At 38.6% G+C, this 27925-nt stretch overlaps 1 protein-coding gene and 1 long non-coding RNA gene across 13 annotated transcripts in view; one reads left to right on the forward strand and one right to left on the reverse strand.

The window, feature by feature from the left end:
* Window positions 1–27925, forward strand: part of PDE5A (phosphodiesterase 5A) — a 148192-nt gene that overhangs the window by 96658 nt on the left and 23609 nt on the right. For all 9 annotated transcript variants that reach the window (XR_012587161.1, XR_012587162.1, XM_074588470.1 and 6 more), the window contains 9 exons: window positions 4347–4929; window positions 6468–6557; window positions 14701–14772; window positions 15887–15976; window positions 17215–17352; window positions 18668–18735; window positions 20916–21024; window positions 24136–24220; window positions 27257–27432. Coding sequence is in view for 7 of the 9 variants with exons in the window: in XM_074588470.1 (XP_074444571.1) it covers window positions 4347–4929; window positions 6468–6557; window positions 14701–14772; window positions 15887–15976; window positions 17215–17352; window positions 18668–18735; window positions 20916–21024; window positions 24136–24220; window positions 27257–27432 (1411 nt within the window). In the remaining 2 variants the exon portion in view is untranslated. The remainder of the gene's footprint in view (window positions 1–4346; window positions 4930–6467; window positions 6558–14700; window positions 14773–15886; window positions 15977–17214; window positions 17353–18667; window positions 18736–20915; window positions 21025–24135; window positions 24221–27256; window positions 27433–27925) is intronic.
* The window catches only part of LOC141743688 (uncharacterized), a 104555-nt gene that overhangs the window by 40297 nt on the left and 36333 nt on the right, over window positions 1–27925 (reverse strand). For 2 of the 4 annotated variants that reach the window (XR_012587166.1, XR_012587165.1), the window contains exons 4-5: window positions 12562–12625; window positions 3116–3169 (exon numbers count right to left, since the gene is read on the reverse strand). This is a non-coding gene — a long non-coding RNA (uncharacterized LOC141743688). Of the gene's footprint in view, window positions 1–2953; window positions 4855–12561; window positions 12626–27925 lie in introns of those variants that run through there. The other 2 variants (XR_012587163.1, XR_012587164.1) reach the window with 2 other exon arrangements.

Below are 27925 nucleotides of genomic sequence, written 5' to 3' on the forward strand. Positions count from 1 at the left end.
CCTTTCAAAGTGACATTTTAATCACACGTAGCACTTGTTCCTAATTTCCAGTAACCTTATTTGTGGTTCGGAATGTGTCTGGTATCAGATATCTGTTGAGCTAATACTGTGCTGAGAAAGCAGTTGCGTTAGTAATAGCACTCTTCTTGTCGTGCATCGTTAATTAGGATTGAGTGTCAACAAGCAAATCCATGTCAAGACTTTGATAGATTTTAAACAGAGCTAGAACACGTCGGTTAATGTGAAATGTTACTTCTCCCGCCCCTGTGTATAACTGCGTGAGTAAAAGGAGCTAAATAGTTTCCTTGTTAGAAGCGGCATTCAGTCAGTAAAGGTCAGTGAACGCTGTTCTTATTCCAGCTGAATTTGAACGGCTTTCCTGTTGCCCAAATAAAAATGCCTAAATGGCCTGAAGTTGAAAAAAGCTTTGAACAGTACAGTTAAGGAGTCGTTGTTGTTAACCTACAGAGCTTTTTGAGAATCGCACACTAGGTTGGCAAGTTATTGGACCATCATCTAAGAGACGTTAAAGGGAACAGGAACGTGTTACTCATAGTTATGCAGCTCCACGTATAGTTCTGTTCAATGCCAAAGTGCTTCATAAATAGTGCAGATACCTAACAAGTAGTCAGTTCTCATTAAAGAAACGTAATTACTGCCACGTGAAAGATTTTACAGTTATGTTCCGCGTCCCTCAAACCTCCATAAGATAGAGAAATGAATGCTTATTTTACATAGTAAAAAGGCAAGAAGGTAAAAACTAAATTATCTCATGTCCACAGTTTGAGAACTGGTATTAGAATTCAGAACACATCGTTCCTACCGATTCCTGTTACTACACCATTAAGGCCAGGGGACATCACGACACAACCCCTCCAGAACACATAAAATGGCAAGTTTCAACTGATCAACCAAATTTCTGTTTTTGCTTTGTCCACAAAGGACACCCGATTCTTTCTCTGCCTTGTATCTTATAGCAACACCTCCACGTATGTAAATGCAGTGAAAGACAGAGCTAGCCGAAACGATAGCGTTTCACATTCTCCTTTTCTCACGTGTGAGTGAGCAATCAATTGGATTGCTCTACCAAGAGCCGCCACCCAGCAATAGTACAGGTTCACGCCGGCGCGGTTTCAAACACGCCTAGAAAAGTACACGGCTTCCTACGCCTCAGCACTTGTTAGTTTAAGAACGCTCTCCAGCTGATACTAGGTTATTACAGTTACTTTTAAATGTTGTTTTACATTAATGCCAGTCCTCGATGCTGAAAAATCAAGTCGGCGCACACAATCATGAAACTGGGTCAAGTCACAAGCCTTCATTTAAAACTATCCGCTATTCTATACCTACCTTCATTTAAAACTATCCGCTATTCTATACCTACCTTCTTGTGTCTGAGGCTTTAAATGCCCGCAGCTCGCCTTTTCAGGTTCTTTTCTGCAGCCTTCCTGCTAGATGCTAAACTTTAGCATTTAGATGCTAAATTTTAGAAAAAGCTAACGTTTCCAGGTAATTTCTTTTCTTAAGGAGATTAGAGTAAAACAAAAAAAACCTCCCACGTATAACATAACACATACGATGACAAGAGTTATCAGCGCTTATTTTAGAGGTTGTACTGTTTTTACTTACAAATTTTTGCATTTTAAGCTTTTCATTTTTCTTAAGCATCCTTTTGGTCATTTTAATCACGAATTTTTAATCTGTTTTCTCATTCAGTTTAATAAATAAAATTTCTAAATGTTATCAAACGCTAGCTTCTTATTTTCACTCTCATTGAAACGGCTTTTACAAACGTGGTATTGCCCTATGCAAATTATATTATACATTTGATGGTCACAGCTCCCACATGTAATATTTATGCTGTTTAGGTACTATAAAGTAATCTTTTTAAAGTCCAAGTTCTAATAATATATTAATTGTTCTTTGTGCTGCTTCTCTACAAGAAACATTTGGATGAGGTAACTCCACAAAAAAAAATAATACATATTACTGCTGCAATAAAAAAGGATCATTGGTAGTTTTTATTAATATACTTAAAAAGCAGAACTTACTTCTTTCAAAAATAAGTAGCTAAGCAATGGACCCAAACTCTTTCAGAATAACAATGGAATTTCATTGTGTTCTCTGGCACCATGTTTCCAGTAATTGGACTAGCTCTCGATTGCTGGGAAATTTGTAATAGATGGTGATTGAGGCATATTATTGCTACAGCAAGCACTGTTCCAGCAGCTTCACGGAAAATAGAAAAACACGGAATGAAATCCCAGCTCTGTGGAACTCAGAGGCAAAAATCCCACCGCCTTAACTGCGTCCAACTTTTCGGTCAGTGGTTTGGGACTCTCATTGTCATAAGATTCGCGACTGTCCTGCGCGACCACACTGACCATTCAGGCTGGAAGATCCCCAGGGCTATAAATGATATTAACCACGTACGTAGGTTTTGCACGATCAGGACCACGGTACACAGACAGAAGCCAAAATAGTCTATCATCCATTTATTTTGAGTTGCACTGGTGCGAATAAGAGAAGAATTTGGTTTTACAGGGCTACTCTGAGTAGTGATATTTACCTCAGGCAGATATATTTTTTGGAGGGGAAAAAATTACCAGGTAGCTCGCGCTGAAGGTCTAGTGGAAGGTGTCCCTGCCCAGGGCAGGGGGCCTGGAACTAGATGGTCTTTAAGGTCCGTTCCAACCCAAACCATTCTATGGTTCTGGGAAGTGGAATGGGTACAGTAACACAATGACTTTCCTTTGCCCAGGTGCTCCCTTTACACTCACACTATTTCCTAAATCAATTCAGTGTTTAATAGCACATTTGCCTACAGTTGAGGTCTCCAAATGATATACCATTGCAAAATCCGAAAAACTCTTTCAAACTTTCCTAGTAGAAGACAAGTAAGTTTCTTGTTGTGGATTGCTTGATAATAAATGTAATACCGGAGGACTTTAGATTATAATAAATTACTTTACTTTGAATTAATGGTTAATTTCACTTGCAGCATAGCATTCTACAACACAGGCGGAAGCTGCTCTGGCAGGAAAAAAAGGCCATGTACAGTGCTTTTCCTATTGAACATATTCTGGTGCATGTAACCGATCAGCGGCTGACTAACCTGACTAATTTCCATGGTTTCATTCAGCTTCACTCTCGAAATTCCTGCGGTCTGCTGAGCAAATAAAAAATATCCCAAATTTAAAACATGACCACCATGAAAGGTTTCCAAAAGATCAGAGTTTTTAATAGGATTTTTGCTGTTCATAGGGCTATACGTTATGTAATTCAGAAAAAAGCATTTCTTCTGAGAGTAGATCAAGTGCCGTGAGGAATCCTCAATGCTGAGTAAATGAAATAAAAAGCCCTGTATTTAAAAAAAAACACCCAAACCCTAACAGATTTTGGACAAGAAAATATTATAGTGGTAAGTAAAAGTGCACTCATGTTATTGATGATACATGCGCTTAGGGGTAATTCAAGATACTATTAAGGTTGGCATTCTAACCCTAAGTTAATTTGAGAAATACGGGTAAATACTAGAGATGCGTGACATTTTTAAATTAATGGTAAACTCTTCGAAATTATTATTTTAGGGGTATTCAGTATTTTGGGTTGAGTTAGGCATAAAGTTTCATCTGCAAGGAGAAGAGAGAGATGCATGAAAACAGTCTGTCTTTTCATTATTTTGAGTTAGAAATAGTCATGTTTCCTTCTGACAGTTTAAGCAAAACTTTTGTGCTTTGAGTCAAAACAGCATTTTTCATTAACTCAGGGAGCAGGGGAAGTTAACTTAAAAATAGTGTATTGGCAACGTAAAAATAGGAGGGACTGCAGGTGATTTGACAGAGAATTAAAGTTCAAAATTATATTTTGGCAATTAGAAATGGTCTAGAAAAACAGAATTAAAAGAGAAAGTTTTGTCTTCATATGAATATATACATACATACATATATATATACACACACACGCATATACAAAAAACCACAGAAATTTAAATCTTAGGAACGGGAAGGACCAGAACTTTTCAAGCACAAAATTACGGTGTAAACTTCTGATCTTCTATATTCTGAAAGCCACAGCATAAGGAGTCTTCCTCTGCCCTATTCAGGTATTTCCTTTAGGCAGAAATAGCTTCCTTTTATGGGGCATAAAACATCGCTGCTTACTCCAGGCTAAGTGCCGCATAAAACTGAAGAATATTAATACAGAGGAGCACTAAAGGCACGCCCACGTCCGCTGTATGAAAAGGTTTCAAGTTATCCTCTTTGCAATGCCCTCTTCAAATGCGTATTCTTTCCTGAGGATTTTTAACTTACATCGTTCACTGTATTTTTATTTTTGTTTTACAGAGAAATGGTTAATGCATGGTTTGCTGAGAGAGTTCACACCATCCCAGTCTGCAAGGAGGGAACCAAGTCCCAGAGTGAATCCTGTGCTTGTCACCAGCCTGCCTGTGCCGAGACCACCAACTCTGGGACGCCAGCGAGGAAAATCTCTGCTTCTGAATTTGACAGACCCTTAAGGCCTATTTTTGTCAAGGACTCAGTAGGAGCAGTGAGCTTCCTCTTCGGCTCGGAAAAGAAGGAACAGATGCCTCTGCAATCTCCAAGGACTGAGACCAGTGCAGGGGATCAGTGCTCAAGACTATTAGAACTTGTGAAAGATATTTCTAGTCACTTAGATGTCACAGCGCTTTGCCATAAGATTTTCCTACATATCCACGAGCTTATCGCAGCTGATCGCTATTCCCTCTTCTTGGTCTGTGAGGATAGCTCTAATGAGAAGTTTCTTGTAAGCAGGCTCTTCGACGTGGCAGAAGGCTCCACCCTGGAAGAAGCTTCCAACAACTGCATTCGCCTGGAGTGGAACAAGGGCATTGTGGGTCACGTAGCAGCTATAGGCCAGCCTCTGAACATCAAGAACGCGTATGAGGTAAACCAAGAAAATTTATCTGGAGCAATTCTTGACAAAAGAAAAAGCCATAGTATCAGCTGTTGTCATATTGCCATTTCAGTATGTGTATTTGGAGCTATATTGACTTAAAGCAGTCGAGATGCAAACCTCACACCGTGATTTTGGTTACAATAGATGTATTATAGATATATGCGCATACAGAAACATGCGGCTATGACTAATGCTAGAGGGGTGCTAACATCAAAATACATTATATAAGTTTGACATTAGCAGTCAGATATCAGCCCCATCTTAACCAGCGACGTGCACACCGGTATTTGCATTTCTAGCTTTGGACACTTAAACGTTTACGGTTCATCCTCGCATAAGGATCTAAGATACCTCTGCGCCAAAATGAATGAAATTGTGAGGCTGCAAAACTGGAGTTCTATGACTAAAAATATTCTGGAGAATTTTATTCCACCTGAGGCACAAAGACTAAGAGCTGAATGAACAAGAACAGGACGAGGGCTTGAACTGTATAGAGGTCTCCCAAATTAAATGATACTCTGCAGTTTGAGTTATTTAACACAAGGCCAGATGAAAAAATCAAGAGGGTCCAGCACTGGGAGAGGACATCTCTTACATCTCAGCTTACCGTCTTTTCCTTCCAGGCTCTTTGGATACGCTGATTTTATGCTTTGAATTTAGAGATGATGGAAATTTTATTGAATTACTTAATTGATCAATTAACTAATCAATAAAGGCATACAGAGCTGAAAATGACAGCTTCTGATTGATGGTCTCTCAGTTAATCTGAGCAAGTTTAGAGAATTCGGTAACATAACCGATTTTTTGGGAAGCAAAAAAAAGAGTAGTTTCATTTTCAACACGCTTTTTTTGCTGCCTCCGGAAGCATCTAAATGCGTGCTAAGTACGTGTTTCCAGTGGGGCATCACCTGTCCGTATGGTTTAAAAGTTCGTTCTTGAATTGGGTCCATCATGCTCCATTTGAAATCAACTACTAGAGAAAGAACAGCAGCCTTTAAAAGTAGTCTGATTCATTTTAGTAAGATTTAAAAAAAAAAACCAAAACAACAGAGTTTTATAACAATATTCAACTGAAAAAATGAAACGAGCAATCTCTGGTAAAAGCAAAACCACTAACCACATTCATGAAACTTTGTTCCTCTGCGTCCTTATACGTCTTTCAGTATATTTCTGTAATTTCTTCTTGAAGATAAAAGCTATGCTAGGGATGGCTAATCCACATATATATTTATTACAATGAAGTCCTAGGCTCAAGAAAGGCTTCTTCTAGGGTTTGGGTTTTTTTTATCCTTTCTGGACGTTGTATTTATCCACAGGCACTCATGTTCCACATAAACGCTTTTTTGTTGCTGTTATTTTAACACACTGATAGTAACAACTTTATATAATTATTAGCTGCTAGTGGAACCTTTGTTCTCCTGGGTAAAAGTTAAGTCAAATATTGTACTGAACCTTTAAACCAGGGAAGAAAAAGAACCGGTCTTTAGGCAAGGAGTCAAATAATTGTATTTTTTTTCTTGTATCAGGATCCAAGGTTCAATGCCGAAGTTGACCAGATCACAGGGTATAAGACTCAGAGTATTCTCTGTATGCCGATAAAGAATCACAGGGAAGAGGTAAGTTGCAGTACTGGGATCATTTCGTGTAATACTGTTTCCAGCTACGCTAATGCTTTAAACTTTTATTAGCTTGCCATCATTATCTTACAGTATAAAACCATCTCTCTTTAAAAAAGACTTCTTACGTTTGCTTGGACTTTAATTTTATCTTATCTAGTTCAGTAATGCAAGCCAAAAGGTATTGTCAAGAAGAGTTTAATCTCAGATGCAGAAGTAGAATATATGTATTTAACTCCAGAAGTGCTGTTCCTGGTTCCTGTACCAAGTATCTGTCAGCATTAAAGTTCTCTGCACACCAATTGGTCTGTCTCAGGGCACACTCAGATTGCTGATTACAGAGTTACTGTATTGCAGCTTAACTTGTATCTGCATTATTTTCTCCAGAGGACACAAATTGGGTTTTATCATTGTCTAAAAGGCTGTTTTTTACATTCTGTTAACTCAGCTCATAAATAATAAATGAAGAAATATGTTAAGTGCTTAACATCAGGCATTGGAAAAACACATGGTGTCAATGTGATTCAGAAAAGTCATCCACAAGTCATATAAGTTAAATCGCTCCTAATTTAAAACAATGTGAATCTGCTGGTTGAACTCTCGCACATATTTCCCGACCATGCTATTTCTCACAGAAGTTCTCTCTCCCTGTCTGATGCTATTGCAGTAGGGAGAGGTCTTATTATGGACTAACGATGTCTTCTTGCACTCAGTAGTTGAAGAGTGAATTCATTAAAGTCAACGAAAGCCAACGAATGGAAAAAAGTGAGGTCCATTATTTTACTTAGGGATTAATAAAGTAAGTTTGGGTCTCTTTGATCCTGAATGTAGTAGCCTTCAGCCGTATCATCAGTTCTTAGAATACGCACAAAGTGTAAGGCTGTATAGAGGGTGTGAGAGCTTTAAGACGGAGATGTTCTCTCCTGTAATTCCTTTATTTTTCAGAGTATTTATAGTTTGCTTCCAGAAAGCTCAAGCTCCAAAAATAAATACTGCCAAGATTGGTTTGAAGACATCATACCTTCTTTTTCTTGCTCTTCGATCTTTTACTCCTCTTATGGCGTGTGTCACCTTGACTCGTACTGCACTGACCCTTTTTTCATTAAATAAATTGATTAAACTCTTGATTTAACTTGTTTGTGAATCTTGCTCTAGCTGACCCAGATGATCAGCCAGGATTTCCTTTCTTCGCCTACTGCTCATTTTGGTTTAAAATATTTTTTTCAGTTCTTCCAAGGACAGCACTTGATCCTCTCCTACTCTCACTCCCACTTAAAAGTCTTTCCCTTTCTAAGCGGCAGCAGCCACTGCTGGCCCTGGGCCAGCTCATGAGCAAAGCAGATGTTGCGTGAAGAGCTGTCAGGGACCAGTGGTCTATGTCAGGCCTTCAATTTCGCCCAAGCCATCCCATTTTCTTTTTGTTGAATGCAAAAAACGCTATGCTGTACGTCATTGGGATCAGAAATGAATTACAAAATCTTGCTGGCCAGGGAAGGTGGAAGTGCTTACTTCTCACCGGGTCCTGATGGTAGGTGGGGGAAGGAGTAAGAGCTGTAGTCTGTCGGTCCAATAGCCCATGACTTAAAGGCTGAATAAACCTGCAATTGGCCGTATCTTCAGCTAGCTTTCTACTCTGAAGTGCATCAGCAAGTGGAAGTGAAGCAGGAATTTGTTTATTTTGAAGAGTTCAGCCAACCTGAAGTTTGAAGAGAGTGTTATACTCTACTCACATGCAATAAATCTGAAGGGGCCAAACTGTAAGGTTTCTTATGGGAAAGGATGGCACTTTTTCATTTTTTTCTGATTTTAAAGTGTCTACCAGAAGGTTTTTCTCCCTCTCATCAAAACACGTGGCTGGAGAGATGTTTCTGGAGAGACACTGGAGTCAGTGAATCAGTCTTTAATTTGCCATTTGCATTCTGCTGCTTTTTCTGTTTAAAAAAAAGCCCCAAACAACAAAACCAGAATAGGGACTCCTCCCCATTAAAAACCAAACAAAACAAAAATTCCCAAAGCCCCTCTAGTAATATTGAGGCTAGTGAATGCTGCCTTAGCCCAGGACGTCAGCAACCACAGTCAAGAGACAGTTCTGGAAGACATCCAAAAACAAACACTGAGAAAGAGAAGGAACTGGGATTTTCTGTTTGTTTGTTTAGTATTAGTACTATTTTTTTAAAACAAGAGAGTCAGTAATTGAGAGGAAGAAAATCTCATGCTGATTATTAAATCCTCTGGGCCAGCTGAAGTATGGCGATTTTTCCAGTAGATATTTTTCACATTCGCCTATATTTCCATGAGGCATGTGAGAAACCAAAGCCTCACTTAAAAATAACAGCTAGTAAGAAATTCCATAGATGAAAAGAAGAAAACAGTTTGATTCACAGAAGAGCTCCTAAAAAGGACCCAGGAACTAGTAACAATGAGAAAAAAGCAGTGCAACAAAAGGACTTCACCTCTGCACAGACGCTCGTGAAGAATGGAATTACGTGCGCTTAATAGTAAAAGAACTTTTCTCAATCTCCTACTCAACCTATGCTTGCTGACAGAAATGCCACAGAAACATTGCATTTAGACGCAGAAACGTCTGCTGATTATGTCATCAGGTCATAGAGGCTTCTATAGCGCTAGCTTTATGAAGAGTTCTCATTTTCCCATGAAAAATGTGCTGGTTATCACCACTGAAGAAAGGCCTCAGGTAACCTGAACTGTATTCTACTTAAAAAGAAAACCCAAATGGTTCTAAGTCAAATTGTTTAGTCATCTATTCCTGTATTTAAATTTGTCATGAGGTAAACGTGAAGCCAGAGCAGAGAGTCCATTTTGATCCTGAAAGATTTTATCTTCTGATGATTCTTCTATAAGAGCAGATTAACTGTATACAGTTACCTAGACATCGGTATGTAAGACTTGCTACTTGGATTATCGACATGTATCAGAGAACACATCAAAACCTTCAAAACAGGCTGAATTTTTATCCTCAGGAGTACAAAAGTCACTGATGAAAAGTCAGCATTAGCCAGCTTGTACCACAGAGTTACCATTGTTATTTCTTTTGCAAGAGGAAACTGGTATTGCTGGCCATAGGCCTTAGCTGTAGCTATTCACGCTAACCGTTTCAGTGCTGCAGGGCTTATACAGAAATCAGGGTTTTACCACTACTGGCAGAAGACCTAACGTTGTGGGAGTTCAGCATTGTGTATCTCAAAAAGTGGCTTTTCATTCCTGATGTATCCTTAAATCTGTAATTTTTCAGAAGCTTCAAATGGTACTGATTTGCCTTCTGGAGCTCCTGTAATAAAGTCAGTAAACGCAGCGTCACTTTTCTTCTGATTTTGTTTGGTCTTGGATTCAGAGACCCAGACAAAGGACTACAGAAGTCGGTGCAAATAATTATGACCTCGAATTTCTGCATCTGGTTTTGTAGCCATTTATAAAGAGACATTTTGACAAAATTGGACAGAACTGAATAGGGACTGGAAGTCCTTAGCCGAAACCAACTTGTGGAGTTACCCAGAACCGACGCAAGACTCAGTACAGCTCCCTAACTGCTCTGGAACAGCTGTAGAATGGATGGCCTCTGACGCACGGAGTCATCACAGCTGCTACAGAACATCTACAGGAATGACAAAATTTTATGTTATTTCTGCATTTTTTATTCTTTCAGCTGTGCAAAATGATTGCCATAGAAGTCTATTTCAGTTTAATTTCTACTAAAATCTGTAGGATTTTCTCATATGGGAACTTCTAGCTCACTTAACTGATATCTCCCAGGCTCTGACTATCTAAGATTGAACTTCCTACTAATTGGCTAGGGAAATGGTTTATTCTGGCAATGCTCACTCCAATTGTTTGGTTTTTTGTTTACTTTGCCCTATCTCCTGTCACTGGGAAGCTCTTCCCAACAAATCGGGGTGCTACTCTATTTACAGCAGCCTTTGAAAATATCCTGTTGATTTTTATTGTATAAAGCATGACCAGGCATGTTACTGTTAGCGAGCGAAGTTATTTTCTCTCCCAGCGAACGCTTCCGATATAACACATCGCAGTCACTGCAGTACAGTGTAGGTCTAGCCCAGCTAACTTTAAACAAACTCACTCAAGTTCCAGTAGCAGTCTTGCTGCAGGATTATGGAGATCAGTAATTTGCTTCTTGGGTGGATTTTCAGCTTATGCCGAGACATATGTTGTCGTAACTAGACTGCGGGTAATCATGCAGGCTACTGCTGGCATCGAAGGCAGATGAGGATATGAAAGTCTTGTAGATTAAAAATGAAAGTCTGTAAATACAGTTCTGTCCCTGCAGGATAATTTTATAAGCCTGAATCAAACAGCTAAAAAACCAGGAGAGCAAAGTAAGGTTAAAACCACTTAGTCCGTCTTCTCAAGTGGGTGTGTTCCCATCTTTAAAATGAGATAAAAGTTGAGTTTCCCTCTTCCTGTTACCATTCTTTGGCTTAATGTAGTTTTTTCTTCAGGTTGCAGCAAAGTAAATAAAAAAACGTATCTTCTTAGGAGACAAAATTATATTAATTACGTTTTTAAGTCAGCTGAAGTAAGAACCGACTAAAAAGGGCACTAGCTGCCTGCAGAGCTGGAACAGCTTTCACAGAGTTAGGCCTGTAATCATTATGTGCAAAAAATTGCAGCGTGAAACAATCCAGATAAAATTCAGAGCACAGTCGTCAGCACCAAAGTCATCATCTACCGGGAAATGCTCTAGGTAGCCTGCTACTTTTAGAGGCAGGAGTCAGCTATTGCAAGAAAACAGTAAAAATAAAGCCCTGATAATCAGAAGAAATCTCTCCTTGTAATGCGGACCAGGCTTTATTAAATGGGATAACTGGAACAGACCAAAAATACAGGAAACCAAACATACGTATCTTTGCTTTATTGCTACAGGACTCAACTTTCAAAAAAGTTCACTTGGTGCCTGCCTGTTAGAGAATTAAACACAGGAAAATATTGTGCCTAAGTAACTTAAAAACCACCTTTTTGTTAGACTGGAACAGCGCTTTTATGAACAAGTTGTTTGAGTGGACTGTCATTTTTTTTTACAATATTCTCTAAGCTTTATCTCAGATAGGTCTTGTCTATTGCCACAAAGATTTCACACTTTTAATGTACCTGTTATCTGAATAAATTTTCTGCATAGCTGAGCTCAGAGCAGTTAGTCACCTTTGCTTCAATTTTTCTGCTGGCGCAAACATAGCTCCCAGCTGAGGATCACAGATCAGGCCCATTGTTATTTCAGATTTGTTTATAGTAAGTTTTAAAAATAGGGTTTGGGTTTCATACTGTGCTTCGTAGTCTCTAAAATGCAGGCGTATGTTCTCCACGGCCTAAAATGCTACCACATGATTTCCTGTTGTCCTAATTACATAATTACTTTAGTAACAGGAACAAATCCTCTCGAGTTTCCTACATCTTCTCCTAATTACCTGGTTGCAGGCAAGACTCCAATGGCTAAATAATATCGATCTGAGGTTTTTCTCATTACTCTCTCTACACCGCATTCTACAGAATTCAGTGGAGTTCACTGGAGTTTGTACTGATACAAATGAGCCCAGAATTTTGACCAGTTTAATTTTTAAAACTGTTCCTTTTGTATGAAAAAGTGGCACGTACTACAAAGATGTCTTAAAACGTTTAAATGCCACCAAAACGACGACAACCAGAAAAGAAAAAGGTTTGCATCTGCACAAAATTTTTTATCATCATCAAGACAACCGCGATTTTCTAGCAGGTTTATTCTCCTCATTGTTCTCTCCCTCTTCAGTTGAAACCTTTTACTGAAAGACCTTAGCAAAGACCTAAAAATGACCGTTTCTCTTGGAACACGCGCCTTTGTTAATGTATCAGAAACCTGCAGTGCTAACGAAAGGAGCTTAAATAGTCTTTTTACTATATTAATATGGTCCTCTGACTGTTTTCTTATAGCTTTTTTAAGCACCACAGACTTTCCTTCCATGGAGGGGATATGTTTACACAAGATTAAAGTACTCACCTTTCAGATGCCTTAAAAAGCCTCTGACCTCATTAAAGTTGTCTTAGCTCATGCCGGATCAAAACTGAAAAAAATAAAATAAATTAAATAAATACCCACAGAAGACTGTATGAGAAACGGCCTAACCGTTCATCTCTGCACACACAGGTTAATATAAAAGCATATTGACTGGTTAAAGGATTTGCTGACTATTCAACGTCTGCTATAGAAGTACATAAGGCTAGTTTTACATTGTTACCACAGTAAGGAAGTTCACTGGATAAGAAATATAAGAAATATTCCACACAGAAGGAACCGAGAGGTTGACTGTGGGAAAAACCGGGTTGTATGGAATGAAGCTGACAGTTAAGCTTTATTTCAGACAGACATTTTTGAGCCCACAGTTGGCAGTGATTCATGCTGCAGAACAATGACCTTATTTGTAACATCAGTATTTTGGGAAGGCTAGGCTGAGAGATAGTAAATTGACTTCTTTTCCGTTACAAAAAGAAAACTGTATGCCTTCCATCAGTTTAGCGGTTATAAATTTAATGATTAACAATTAAGTACAACTTTTTGAACATGCACACCACACAGTTTTCTTCTGATATTGTTTATGCCCCAAAGGCAAGATAAAAAAACCCCATCATTAACACCTTGCACTGGTCTTACACTACTTGGATCTCAAACAAAGGAAGTTCTTTACAGCTTTGTCAATCGTTTTATGCGTGCCAAAAAATCTGAAAAGAACCAAAAGCTTTGCATATACTTCACGGCTTCTTACCATGTACTCTTTCACGTTACTGTACTTGGCAAGGTGGGCTTTGTCTACGCTCACAGATTCTAGCCTTTGAGTTTACCGCACAATAGGTTTTTTTGAGTTTAGCAGAAGATGAGATCCAGCCATTTAAACAGATGAACGGTCTAACTGCAAGGAGTGCAGGGTTTTAGTGAGTGACTTCCAGCTCCTCCCAGTTTCCAGCCTCCCTCTCCTACCTCTTGCTCTGGTACTTCTCCTCTTTCAGCTCTGCCTTAACCTAAATCCCTTCCAGGTGCTGCCACTGGCTATTCAGGTTGATACCGTAAAACCTCGGCTTCGCTGCTGGGTACCAATATAAGTAATGGCTCAGACACAACTGCCCCCACCCTCCACTTGGCACCTCCTCAGAAGGTCATCTACTTTGGTACCGTTCTCATCCACCCTGATAAACAGCATTGGGTTCACCACCTTATAGCTCCCACTCCTGGTATCTATTACAGAAACCGGTCATTGCTCACTAACAGTCAGAATAGTATTTATTTTTTTTACTTCACAAATGAAGGAAACTATACTTTCTCTAATTCTTTTAAGCCTGAAGTCAGATCAGTAATAATGTGCAAAGTCTCAAAAGGAGTGGAAACATACTGAATTAAATTAGGGAAGGGCTAAGGCCTTGAAATCCTATAATCTAGGAAATGTTTATGCGTCAGAGAGAAACATTTATTATAGTAACAATTTGATTTAACAGAGAACAAGAGTGTGCTTTGTAACGTGTAATATAATAATAAAAATAAATATTTTTTTTTATGGACTGACAAAATATTTGAGTTAGAAAACCTCTTTATTTTCACCTTATGGACCGTGAAAAGCAGGTGTATGTCAACTGAAATTAACCTGTCTCTCCTTAATCGGGTTGGATTCAGAGAGACGGAAAATGCAAAAAGATTGCTGTAGCCAAACTTTAGACCGGTAAGGAGGCTATGTTTTAGAAGTTTTGTCAGAGCTAACAGTAAGGGTATTTTCTACACACACAGGCAGATGAACTTTAGAGAGAGCTGTTGCATGGTCTGGCTTATGACTGCAGAAGCCTGAACGCTTGTTGTCTTTCTGGGAGATGACTGTTCCACTTCATAGAATCCATTTTGGATGAGATCAGCCCCTCTTCGTAAGAGCATCTAGGACTCATGCCACTTATTTTTTTGATATTTCAGGTTCATGCTCAGCTATTTGTAATATCAATAAATGAGAAAAAACCAGGCTTAAATATCTTCTGTTATCCAAAGGTCAACCAAATAAATACCTGTCATGATAATTTATTATCTTCTATAGACATGTCTAGAAATAGAATCCAATGACAGACTCCTAAAAATTAGCTAATTACTCCGTTTTGAATACACTAGGTTGTTGGCGTGGCTCAAGCAATCAATAAGAAATCTGGAATTGGTGGCACTTTCACTGAACAAGATGAAAAGGTATAAAAGCTGGACATTCACATCTCTTCTATTTTCATATGGGAACGGGGGGATAGATATGATATCACTTTACATGCTGATCAGGAATTTTAAAGTTATTAAAATTAAACACCTCTGAAAAAGTAAAAAATCCTGGTAATACTGCAAATTTCTTTTTTCATGTGGCCATGAGAAACGCGGATGTGAAACAGTTTGATTTCTGGATCAGCGTGGTATCTCTCCTGTATCTCTGAAACACATGCTTCCTCTACTGAAATGCACCGTAAAACAGTTTGATAACTTTTAATAGACATGATTTTTTATTAATTGTTTCTAACTCTCCTGGCACCCCCAACAAACATATTTTGAGTATTAAAATTTGTGTGGCTATTCTTTTTTAAATACTTTATCACTTCTCAATACAGCAATTGCAGGACGAGAAAAAGCTTTGGATAAATTGTGAACAACATACGCGAGAATCAGTAGAGCAGACAGCACCTTGATTCCTAATCCTCACACTGCCGCTGCTTTCCAAACATTTCCAGACTTCCCATTCAGATTGGTATAGCAAAAACCAGGCTGCACTCAGGCTGAAGAAGCTGACTTAACCCTCAGCAATAAAATAATCGGAATTCATCCTTTCCCTTTGCAAAGTTCCCCTTTAAAACAAAATGCATATTGAGCATCTGCAGGATATCGGAATTAATCTCATTCCGAAAAGGAAAAAGATTGTGGGTTTGCTATGTCAGCAGAATTTTATTTCCACTTTCCAAGAGATTGAATTCCCCAAAATCAGCGAGGCTGACTGTCTGCACTGTTTTTCTTGATAAAATAGGCATTGCCGCAAAATGAGTTGATTCCTCTGAGCTGCTTCTTATGTCAATTCTACTTTTACCAGGACAAGCTGTGAAGATCGTTAGTTTAAAAAAGGGAGAAGAGGTTCTTGAGAAAATAACGAATTATGAGTAACTGAAAAAAAAAACCCTGAATGTGTGGTTGCCAAAAAGTAACTTAAAAGTATTAATTAATACTTCAAAGTGAAAACAAAAAATTGCAGTAGCTTGTCTTTATTTAATAGAGTTAAGATGCTGTGAGACATTATATTCATGAGGTGTTGATGTTCATTTTTCTTCAGGATTTTGCCGCATATTTGGCATTTTGTGGCATTGTTCTTCACAACGCTCAATTGTATGAGACATCTTTGCTTGAGAACAGGCGTAATCAGGTATGGTCAACTGGTTCATCCCAAGAATACAGAAGTTACAATGGTTAGCTAGTAATCAGGGCCTGCTCCTGATATTTCTCATACGGTCGTTATTCCTTGGCTATTTTTAATTACTCTGATTGAATGCTATGTATCCCTGATAAAGCTCTAAGTAACTGCAATGAGAAGCAGCCGGGCACGTTCCAGCTTGGGCTGCGAGAAGTGGACGGCCTAGGGGAAGAAGGTAAAGCCACAGGTCAGAAAAGTCATTCCATGCCAATATACTCGATATTGCCTCAAGTCATCCTGTGGCTCACTGTATATAGTATACACCCAGAGGTGTACATACTCCGGCGCATTCAGACACAATTATCCCTACAGATCGATAAAGGTTATACAGATTGCTCTTTTAGACGACTCCAACTATAAATGGTCACTAACCATATATTCAGAAATGATCAGATGAAGTAGTGAATTTCCTCCTGATTAATGTAACTGTATTTTGCAGCCATCTTTATACGCGACGGGTTATTAATGCTGTGGCCTTTACAGGTGAATATGTCTGCCAAATACGGTACGAAAACGTTTTGGAGAAACAAGCAGGCAGCAGTTGTTTTAAAAATTTTCTGGGAGGTCTAAGTTTCCAAGTGACTATCAGTGTTTGTAAATTGGTACAAATGTGGATAATCTTTTCAAATTGGCGCCATGTTTCTTGTGAGGAAAAAAGGAATGTAATATAAGCACGTCTGAGCAGCTAAGGCCTTCAGCAGTAGCTCTGAAATACAGCAGACCGTGTCTAAATGATGTTTTCCCTAAATGAGTTCATTAGCATCTGTTAGAATTACAACAGATAAAACTTGTGTTCAACAGTCTTAAGAAATGTAAATATGACTATTTTTAGAACGCACACATGAGCCATAGGAAACTATTAGGTTTCCTACGGACAAAAAAACTGTATGCTGTCTGGATTTCTCAGGTTTCATTTGATGAACTGTTAATGCCTACATTTATTCTGTCTCTCTGACCAAAAACATCAGACAACTAACTATGCTATTTATTTCTTCCATCAAAAGCGTCAAACTGGCTATTATTTACTGTTACCTTGCAGTCTGCGTCAGAGCCAAAACTTAATTTTGGTCACAGACACACGTGTTGACTTCCTTGATTCAGGGAAGAGGAGAAGAATCAAAGACAGTAGTAATGACAATTATCGCTTAAATCACAACTGTTCAAAATTTCACAAAAGACCTTTTCCCCAGGTGCTTCTTGATCTTGCCAGCCTCATTTTTGAAGAACAGCAGTCTTTGGAAGTAATTCTGAAGAAGATAGCTGCCACTATAATATCCTTCATGCAAGTGCAGAGGTGTACCATCTTCATAGTAGATGAAGACTGTACTGTGAGTTTGACTTTTGTCTAAAGGCAGAAGTGCTTCTTCCCTGGGAGCGGGGTGGGCCCCTCTTCATTCTGACTCAATAGTATTTCAAACCCGTAGCATGTTCTGTTGCCTTTTCGTCCTCTGCCTTTTCTTTTATGGCCTCTACTCAGGTTATGTGTTGACTTGACAAAGACTTCAGTCTTTGTGTAGGCCGGGCTGCCATTTTATGCAGCCGTTTTGCACTGCCTGTTGTAAACCTCGGCTCTAAGCTCTCTCCTATGGCAATGATCTTGATAGTTGAACTCTTTCATCACTCATTTTCTTGGCTACTGATGTAGGATGCAAAAAAGGAAAAGGCTGGGAGAAAAATAATGTGTCCTTTGCTTCCTGTGCCGCACCGGTTTTGATGGCACTTTTTATTTCTTGAATATATCTAAGCAGGAAGTATCCAAACAAAGTATCTGAACAGAATCATGGCCTGTCCCAAGATCCTGGCTCACTGAAGGAAAGCACAACTCCTTTCCAATCTGCCCACCTGAATTTCCTTCCTATTGAATATAGGCCACAGAACAAGAGCAGGGTATTATGTTGTACGCCTCAGTCTTGTACTGGCATTCCTAGTTTTACCTTTACTACTCATTAGAGATATGGGTGTACTAAGATCTGGAAATGAGAAAGCATTTCCAGGTTCTGTAGCACAGAAATAACACACAGTACTGGTGATCATCTTCTAAATCTCACTGTATTTAGAAGAGTCACTCCTGCATGCAAGAATACAGAAGAGGAATTTATGTAATTTTTGTATTCACATATTCGCACTATTTTGCAAGTTAGATAAACTCTAGCCCTTAGTTTGCAGTCTGCAGTTTGAATCTTTAGTACAGAGAGAATCTAATTTCTGTCTACATTTAGGCTTCTTAGCTGTGAAAAAAAGCTGCGTGAAAAGCAACACAGAGATCAGTCAATACGTTTAAAAGCTTTCGATGTCCTCCCCCATCCAAGCAAAGCAGGTCTAGAATTGGATGAATGTTAAAATAAAGAAGTTCTGTGCTGACGAGTAAATTTGGCACAGCCTGTAAATACTGGTGCTTATTCTCAGAGTGATCAGTAAAGATTCAAGACATTTCAATGATATTTAAAGCCGTATCAAAAGATATTTTTGTGGTAGGATCCTGTACGCTGGCTGCTGGACGTGAAATGAAGTTACATCATTTTATACTTGTCTTTATTACAGAACAGGTTTTGATAACTGCAGCAAGCTTTTCATGAATACTACTATTGTAACTTATGACAACCTTATACACCTATATATTAAAATATCCTCTCGGTATTCCAGGATTCATTTTCTAGTGTGTTTCACATGGAATCTGAGGAATTAGAAGATTCAGCTGAAAATCTGAAGAGGTAAAACAATGAATTCAAACTTTTGTTCATCCCAGGAGAATGCTGAAGAAGCTACAGTTTCAATATTATTTTTTTCATAATAACAGACCTCATTTCCACTGAGTACCATGTATGACTGCTATTTTCTAGAGCAGGTTTTGCCCTGAAATGTACGTAGACAAACTCTATTGCTGTAAAAAGGTCACACTGAGCAGAACAGGAGTAGGGCCTGATCTCTTCACTTTGGCAGGTCTAAGTACGTAGTTATATCGCAAGGCTAAGCTACGGAAACGGACAAAATGTGAGAAGTAAAAAACTAAGTTGGTGGGCTGCTCTAAAACTGATCTGTAAGAAATCTGCAAAGTGACTATGTTGTAAAGTAGACGTATCCACATTAGTAGATACTAATCCTATTTATGATTTTAAACAATTATTTTAATCATTCCTGTTATTTCATAGATAAGGGAAGCTGACTCGAACATGACTGACCAAATCAAGAATAAATTCCTAAAGTTCTAACTTTCATTCATCTTTGAGAAACCATTAAGAAGTTCAGCTGGGAGGAAGGGAAAGATGTAGAAATTGTTGAACTGAAATACCCAGATTAAATAGTTTCCAAATTTAGTCAGAACCTCTGTACTGAAGTTTGAAAACTACTATCTCCATTACCTTTCTCTGGCATCAAACAGTTGTTTCAAATAAGGTCAAAAAGAGTGAGACGGTCATATATAAAATGCAGTACTACAGATAGAGTGTGCAGAGAGAAAATGGAGATTTCTGTACCCCTTTGATCTCTCTCGCAGTGAACATTTAGCATACTAAAATTAATTCCATATATTAGAAAATTATGTCCAAAGTATGTGGCTTGAGCAACTAAAAACTGTTGAGCTGTATTGCGATTTTAGACGATGTACAACCAGAAAGTCCAGAGGTACAATGGGCTAGTAAGATCACAGGGTGAAAAAGAAAGTTCCTGTTTACTTCCTCTTCTACACTATGGGAATGGTAAAGAGAATTTACCCTTCCTGGTAATTATCCCTTCCATGGTTACTAGTTAATGGACTCAAAATGTAATTTACTGCTTGCATGGGCCATCAGTAAATTATTTCTCATAACTGATAGGGCGGGAATCTTTAGAGGCTTAATTGCCTATCGGAATCTTGTTCATGAGACAGCACAATTGTATGCCAAGGACTGTACCACGAGTCAACCACTGGAGTCAGAACCTCTGCTGTGCTTGAAGAATACGATTTTGGGCAATAGCAGAAATGCAATGACCTGGATTAGATGGGAAGTATTACTGTACATAGCAAAATTTCAGGCTTGTTTTGTAATCAAGGACCCTGAATCAAACCCCAAATCAGACTGGTTTTCAGAATTGTGGGGCATTCCCTTCTATAACCTCGTTTGTGAAATAATGAAAGAATAATTCCCTTCCTCCAGCACTGTGAACGTTCTTACACCAGAAGGATAACTAAAGTCAAGTCAAATGTCAGAGGGAAACTACAGGAACTTGATGGGAATAGGTTTATTATTAGGACATACGTCCTCTTCCAAAGCAGGCAAAGGGTCCAAGAGAGTGAAATGCCTTAATTAAATACATCGTGGCTAAAAAACTAGGAGATGATTGAGTCTGTAAAGATATTTTTTGTTCTGATTTGGAATAAACAGTTCTATTTCAGTAGCCAAATCCCCACGCAACTGATTGTGATTTGAAATGAACTTAGAAGCAGAAAATTCACAAATGTTACCGGCTGCACTCCATTTAAAGAATATGTGATTTTCATCCAGTATTGATTTTTCAAGTGTCGGATTTGTGAACGGAGGTTGTTTTCAAAAAGTTCTGTTTATTTGAATATAAACCCAGTTGTTCAGTCTTAATCCTTCATCTGCATAAACTGTCCCGATTTGTTTATTTCTTAAGTTTGGTGTTCAGTGTTACCATTGCTGAATATTAAAGAAATGTTGGAACATAGAAAGCAACCCACTCTGCAGTTTTGTGATGACAGCTGGATTAGGATACAGGATTTGAACTCAACTCCATTATATATCTGTTGGTTATTTCCCTTCCTCATACGGGAAAGATACTACAGTTACCTGCTTTGCATAATGAAACGATCCATTTCGTACTATAATAATAATAATAATAATAATAATAATAATAATAATAATAATGTTAATAATAATGTTGTATCCTTCAGGGACTGTGATACAAACAAAATCAATTATATGTATGCTCAGTACGTCAAGAACACAATGGAGCCTCTCAACATCCCAGATGTCTGCAAAGACAGAAGATTTCCCTGGACAGTAAGTAAAATAAGTTCAGCTTTGAAATTCAGAAATGGAAAATGTTTTTCTGTTTACCTTTCAAATGTTTTTTGTTCTCCCCTTATAATTTCTATTAATTTTAACGGCCACAGTTAGAATTACACAAACACAAAGGAAGGTACGTTTGCTTGATAAAATTCATTATCAGTGAAGAAATGGTAGAATACTCACGCAGTGAGCCAGGTGGAGAGCGGAGGGATTTATCCCTACAGGCATTATTAAAAAAGCCCAACATTAATTTGTCAACAAACAGACAGTGTGATGTGGAGAGCGTGCAATATGTTGTAGAAAATATTTCAGTGAAGAACAGCTGGAGGTTTTCACAGTAATCCTTGGTAGTTTACCGTGAGTGCTGGGAGGCTCCCCGGAGTTCCTTCCCTTTTATCCTCTCCTTTCCCTTCTTGTTCTGGCAAAGATCAATGCTATAGGTGCAAGTTCTTTGCTGTTTTGGAGAAGGAACAACTTCACTTTTCTTTGGGAGCTTTTGCTTCCCACGTCATCAAGTGTGAGCTTGTGGTATAGAGTTTTAATAGTAATAATAGTAACTTTAATAGTAGTTACTATTAGTTTAGTTTATTAATTTACTAATTAGTAGTTTAATTAGTAAATTTAATAGTAATAACTAGAGAGTTATTAGTGGGTCATAAGAGGGAGAGGAGTTATTATGATCAGCAGATAGCTTTTTACCAAACTCTTTGTTCTGAGGTACAAAAAGGTCAGAAAACACAGTGCTCAATGTGATTGTCCCGGTAAGCGGAAAGAAGGAGCAGGCTCATGGTGGGCAGCTGTGTTGCTTCCCTTTTTCTCTTTGCAAGGTTTCATGGATGTTGTAGAGTAGGTTTCGATGAAGGATTGAGCAACACAGGAATTGAGTGCTCGCCACTTTGCAGTAGAGGGCCCAAAGCTACCTGAACCGCAAGAGTGGAAGTAAAACCAGAATCGGACAGATATACTGTATTAGATCAATGAAGAAAGAAGTGATTATTTCGAAGACATTTTAAAATGAATACCTCGAGAGTCATCCAAACAACTGTTTGTCTGAATCAGGCCTTTCATTTTGTCAGTAGGGTTAGAGTTCTTTTGCATTTTTCCCTGGAATTGAGATGACATACCGTATGCATATAAAAGAAACTCATAAAAAGAAAATAATATTACTGCTAGCAGGAATTTTGGATAATTTTTTTCAACACACAGTGGCTGCATCTCCACCACTGTGTAGGAGCAGTCTCAAGGCAGGGCTGTAGGCTCAACGTTTTGAAATCTGATGAACCCTGGCATGAGGGAAATCCCAGGTGTATCTAGTGTCCTAGAAACCCTGGCTTTTCTCTTTCTTTGGAGGACATTCAATAGCGTGCTTACTCATCTTACGAAAATAACGAATATGCTTTCTAAATGCTCTGGTGGCCTCAACCAGTGACATGACGCAGAACAACAGCTTGGGTTTATTTGTGGAAAAGCCATGCTGTTGCCTGAGTCAGGTACAAGCCACTTACAAGGACAGTACAGCAGCCAAATGCTAAGCTTCAGTAGTCATGTGTACGTGTTCTTCCCTGAACCAACAAAGTTAGTGCCACGGAGACAAAGTTCAAGTATCTACAAGACTATGTAAAGGCATTGAAGCCTGTTTTTGCTTAATCGCCTTCCTGTTTATTCATACCGAGTCAGTCATTTTTATTAAGCACTATAGTCTTATCTCCAGTGCAGTCCAATTTGACTTTCAACGCGTCTGAACTTTACCATGAAACAGCAGGTTCTTCTCAGGGCAGCCATAAACCAATTTTCACACAAGCTTGAGTTGTGTTTCTCAGCAGCCCTTGCTGGAGCGGTCTAGGGAGAGATGCTGATTCTTATATCCTTTTTTACAGCTGATTTCACAGGTACGTCGCAGTTCAGAAAACAGCAAATCCTACTTTGAGTTATTCCATATACCCTCTTGATAACGGGCTACCATTAAGTAGTAGTACTTAAGTTCCTGCAGTCATATGAAGTATCTGGCATGATGTAATCCTTTAATGATTTCTTTAAAGAATCACATTTCCTATTGCCACTTGTAAGCATTACAGTGTTTGTGCATTTGCCTGCAAAGAAACTGTCTACAATCCTTGCATAGCACCAGGGAGCAGAGCAACAACAGTTTTTACTTTACAACAAAGTAACCTTTTGATCCGAAATATTAGTATGTATCCATTTTTTTGTCACGTACAATTAGAGATTGGACCAAATGTACTTCTCATCAACTGCCACGTTATTCAGGAGCAGCCAGAGCAGAACGACATCCTTTTCTCACCAAGTATTTGAAAAAGATGCTTCGTCTTTTTGTTCCATCCTTCTACCCTTTCACCCCCCAAATAAATTCAGTTTCCTTCTCTTGGAACATGAGACATGATAAAAGGTCTTTGGAAGACTGCAGAATGTTGACCTAGTTGGTGGTAGTTTTCCTACCTGTTTTTCTTTGGATCAGAATTTGATCTCCACTAAGCCCCCTTTCATTGAGTCGGTGGATTAATCAAGGCATCTCAAACAAACCAGAAGAGTTTATGATAATTTTAGTGCTACAAAATGCACAGTTAGCTTAATGTCATGTAGTTACTTCTATTTTCTGACATCTGTCCCTTACATTGCAATACTGCAACTGAGGTGATATGCTGGAAAGGGGAGAGGTCAGTTCCTTTTACAGCTCATCACCTGATGAGAGTAAGAAGGTGTCCTAAAGCCCATCTGATCTCTTTTTCATCTGCACTGAGTGGAACACTTCGTCTTGGTGTGAAGTGGTCATTTTCACGGAAGTGGTACCTTCTAATAAAAGAACCTGTTATAAAGTTAGCACAATTCCACAAGTCACTGTAAACTACTGAACGAAGATTATCATCATTACCTGTATTATTATTCACCAAAGTTTGTATCAGATGCAGTGTTTATTAAACTGTCCAGACAAAGATGTGGAAACTCTTTGAAGACGTGGTTGCTTGTTGAAGGAGTATATAAACCAAGAAGGGTTGTAGACCCCAGCTCTACAGCTTTTTCAATTCAGCCACTTGAACATTAGTCTTCAAAATTGTAACTATATTTTTTTGGTTTTTTTTTTAACAGAATGACAATGCAGAAAATGTAAATCAACACATAAAGAGTTTGCTGTGTACACCGATAAAAAATGGGAAAAAGAATAAAGTGATAGGTAGGTATCTTTACAAAAATATTTTTATACATTTCATAGAAATATGTCTGTGCTCCACAGTAGAATCTCAGCAACATGAAATCTCAACCCAGGAGAAAAGATCCTTAATAATCATGTTTTCAACTAATAAGTCCACAGCAACCTTGACTGTAAATTGCTTACCTAAGAAGCTACCAAGTATCTAAAATACTCTTGGGATACTTCACCATTTATATAGCTGCTTTGCATTCAAAGTTTTTCTGTAAGTAAACTTATTTTCATTGCTTCCTGTTTGGAGAGTCAGTTACCGCTCTTGCTTGTGTTGATCTTTTACAAGGCAGTGAAGGGAAAAGAAGATGTAAATCAGTAAATAAGCTCTTCAGGCCTGAGCTGTCTCTCGTGCTGGGCTTTTAGGGGCAGTGGCAGCACGTGGAAAGACAAGCTGAACTGCACACACATCGACAGCTTCCTCAAGTGAGACTCAGGTAGGGGAAGGTTCATACGTCGGAAGGCTAGCTGCTGTGCAATTTTGGTGCTACGAAATGCCCTTTGGAGGTGCCTGCTTCTACCCATGGATCACACAGGGAGCCTACAGTCCTATCTCTAGGTGTCTAAAGCTACCCGGCGTAAATATCTGCAGCACCTCCTTCGCTTTTTCTGGAACTAGTTTTCTGTTATTTAAGAACGGCCGTAGTACCACTGGTTTCCCGGGGTAACGTTTTCAGAAGTAATTTGACATCACTTAGGTCCACGCAGGCCTAGATGCTTATGGAAACTTAGAAGCCTAGTTATCTCTAGTTGCCTAAATACTTAGGTCGTCTGGATCCTCAAAAATGAGTTTACATCTAAATAGTTTGGAGGATCTGGTCAGGGAATAAGCTTTAATGAGCTTTAAGTCTTTCAGTGAGTTTCAGATTCACTTTAAGTACTACAAAGTATATTTACTGAAGTTCTCTCATTTTTTAAGAGACATTTATGCGTACCAATATGCTGTGTCTTTTAAGAATTCATTTGCTTTTGTGGCTCATTCACTGTTGGGTCTTAATCTTGTGTTCATTACGTCACAGTTGCTATGGAAATAATTATGTCATAAACAGTACTAAACAGAGATCTGAAAGTGAGTTTTATGAGATTTTCCTATAGAGTTTTATAAGTCAGCTTCTTTTTCCCAGGGAAAGTTAATCTTGTTCTTAGAGAATCCTTATTTGCTGGGATTGTTTATTTTTACTATCATTCAAGTATCTAGTCATCTTGTTCCATTCAGGGTCGGAATACTGTTTGCAATATTCAGATACCACAAACCCTGCCACAATAGTTTACAGCTACAGTTAAGATATTCTTATTGATCTCTTTAGATCTGATACTAAAATTAGTTCCTCAAAGAGAATGTAACTTGGAAACAGGACGGTCTAACTTTGTCACCAGACATTAAAACTTCTACATGCAAGGCCAGTGTTCTTCTAAAAACACAGTTTGCATGTGTGTGCTACCTGCTGTGACAGGGAAGATACACACTTGCTCCCTCAAAGACTTTTTTTTCTTTTAATTAAAAGCCTCAAGGGGCTTTTTTAGTCTGTAAATATGGAGTATTAAAATGCTGGAATTACTTTCACATAAAAATTACCAGCACCGACAAGACTTTACAGTAGCTGATGATTATGTTCACTGTTGGTACTGCTGTAAAATAGTATTCATTATCATTTCTTCCCTACCCATACGCGGAGAGCAAACCCGGCCTCCCTGACCTAACAGTGGCGAAGTGTAAGACATTCACATTCTGTTCATACATCCTGTGTAAATGAGGAGTAGCTCTACTGACGCAAGAAAACCTAAAAATTGTGGAGACTGTTCTGGAAACACCGTGCTAAATAGTTATCTTCTCTTTTGCTGGTTAAATACATATTTAATATTTTATTCCTTCTGCTGCAAAATGTTCTTCACAAAATAACGTAGAGTACACAAACTGGTATGCAATAGCAATTTATAGAAAATGAAGACTTTTTCATTTAGTAATTTTTTCCAGAATTTTTAACTCGCAACTATTATTTTCACTGGGCTAATTATTTGCAGTTGGCCAGGAAAATGCTAGCTTTCGTGCTCAAAACTGTTAGTGCTCACACCCATGAGAGTGAGAAAACATTCGGAACTCACTTAAGACAGTTAGCGCCCCCAAAGCACTTTTGGCCAAAGACAACATGTACTTAAAATGCAGCTGCTTTAATTAATATTCTGATTTCTTAGCAGAAACTGCCATCCACTAGGTAACACTGAAGGGAGATATACGCGTGAATTTCCCTCTGCTTAAAAAGGTGTCAGGGGTTTAAGCTGCAGCAAGGTTTGGTAGAAGTTACCTGTCAGACCTTTCAATGGCACCTGCACAGAACAGTACAGAAACTCCTATATCAACAAGTTTGAACCTAACGAGCTGAATTCAGTAAGATGCTTTTCAATGAGTTCGGTCGTCTTTGGAGCAGGCTGTAATTCAATCACATCCTCATCGAATCAGTGAGTACACTTAAGATTTGAGCCTCAAGTCGGGTATTCTCTGTTTAGTTCATTTATTTTAAAATATTTCCAGTACTGACTCAAATAAGGAAGTGAAAACTCTGTATACCTCTGTTCTGACTTTCATAAATGTTCTTTTGGCACCGTTACAAAAATTTAATTAGCCTCCAAAGGACAAATTGTCTTTAGGGATTAAATCAATCTAGAATACCACTAATAATAAAAGCTAGGATGAAAATGACCCTAGAATTTCACAAGATGCTCAAGTCTGTAAAGCCCTAAATTTTTGTTTTACAAATCCTAATAAATACTTTTGAGTCTACTAAGTAATATGTAATGTTTTAGCTTTTGTTCTGTAATACAGTGAAATTAATCTAAAAAACTTCAGGGAAAATCCTACAGCACTCCCATGTGTCACTTACACCTACGTTGGTGGTTTATACTATAGGCCAAACTGTCCTAGACCTCATTTTTCTCTTGATGTTCCATACAATAGGTGATATGTTGGCAGTTCTCTGTATTACTTCTTTTAATTTCCATGTCCTGGCATAGGGGTTTGCCAGCTTGTGAATAAGATGGAAGAAAACTCGGGGAAAATCAAGGCTTTCAACAGAAATGATGAACAGTTCCTGGAAGCATTTGTCATCTTTTGTGGCTTGGGGATCCAGAATACACAGATGTATGAAGCTGTTGAAAGAGCCATGGCCAAACAGATGGTGACGTTAGAGGTGAGCTCAAAATCTATGTGGTCCTTAATTAGCCCAAAACAGATCCTAATCTCCTCCAGACCCTGTCTGTTCTACACCTAAGTGCAGCGACTCACACGGATACTGAACAGAAATTGTTCTCTCCCAGGAGAACAGCATTTGGTCTGTTGAGTTGCATAGGAATTTTTCTGCTTGTTTACGTATCTGCCAGCAGACTATTTTATTTAGTACTGTATTTCAACTTTACTCATGAGATTTACTGGTGAGCTGAGTGCATCTTTTCCTCTACATGAGGCTACACGTTGGCCACACAATGGGTTTGTTCTGTTGTGCAGGAAGAGGGAATGGTTTGGGGGATTTGGGGCTTCCTTTTCTTGTCTGAGGTTTTCTGCGATGATTTGGCTCAGTCCTTTAGACAAACCGGTTTGTGGAGTAAGAGCCGCATTATTGTAGGTTTTCAGCAATTTCCCCAGACTCCATCAAACCATATCAAGAAGAATGTCATCTGGTCTCA

This window comes from Larus michahellis, chromosome 5 (assembly GCF_964199755.1).
Source record: "Larus michahellis chromosome 5, bLarMic1.1, whole genome shotgun sequence".
NCBI lineage: Eukaryota > Metazoa > Chordata > Aves > Charadriiformes > Laridae > Larus > Larus michahellis.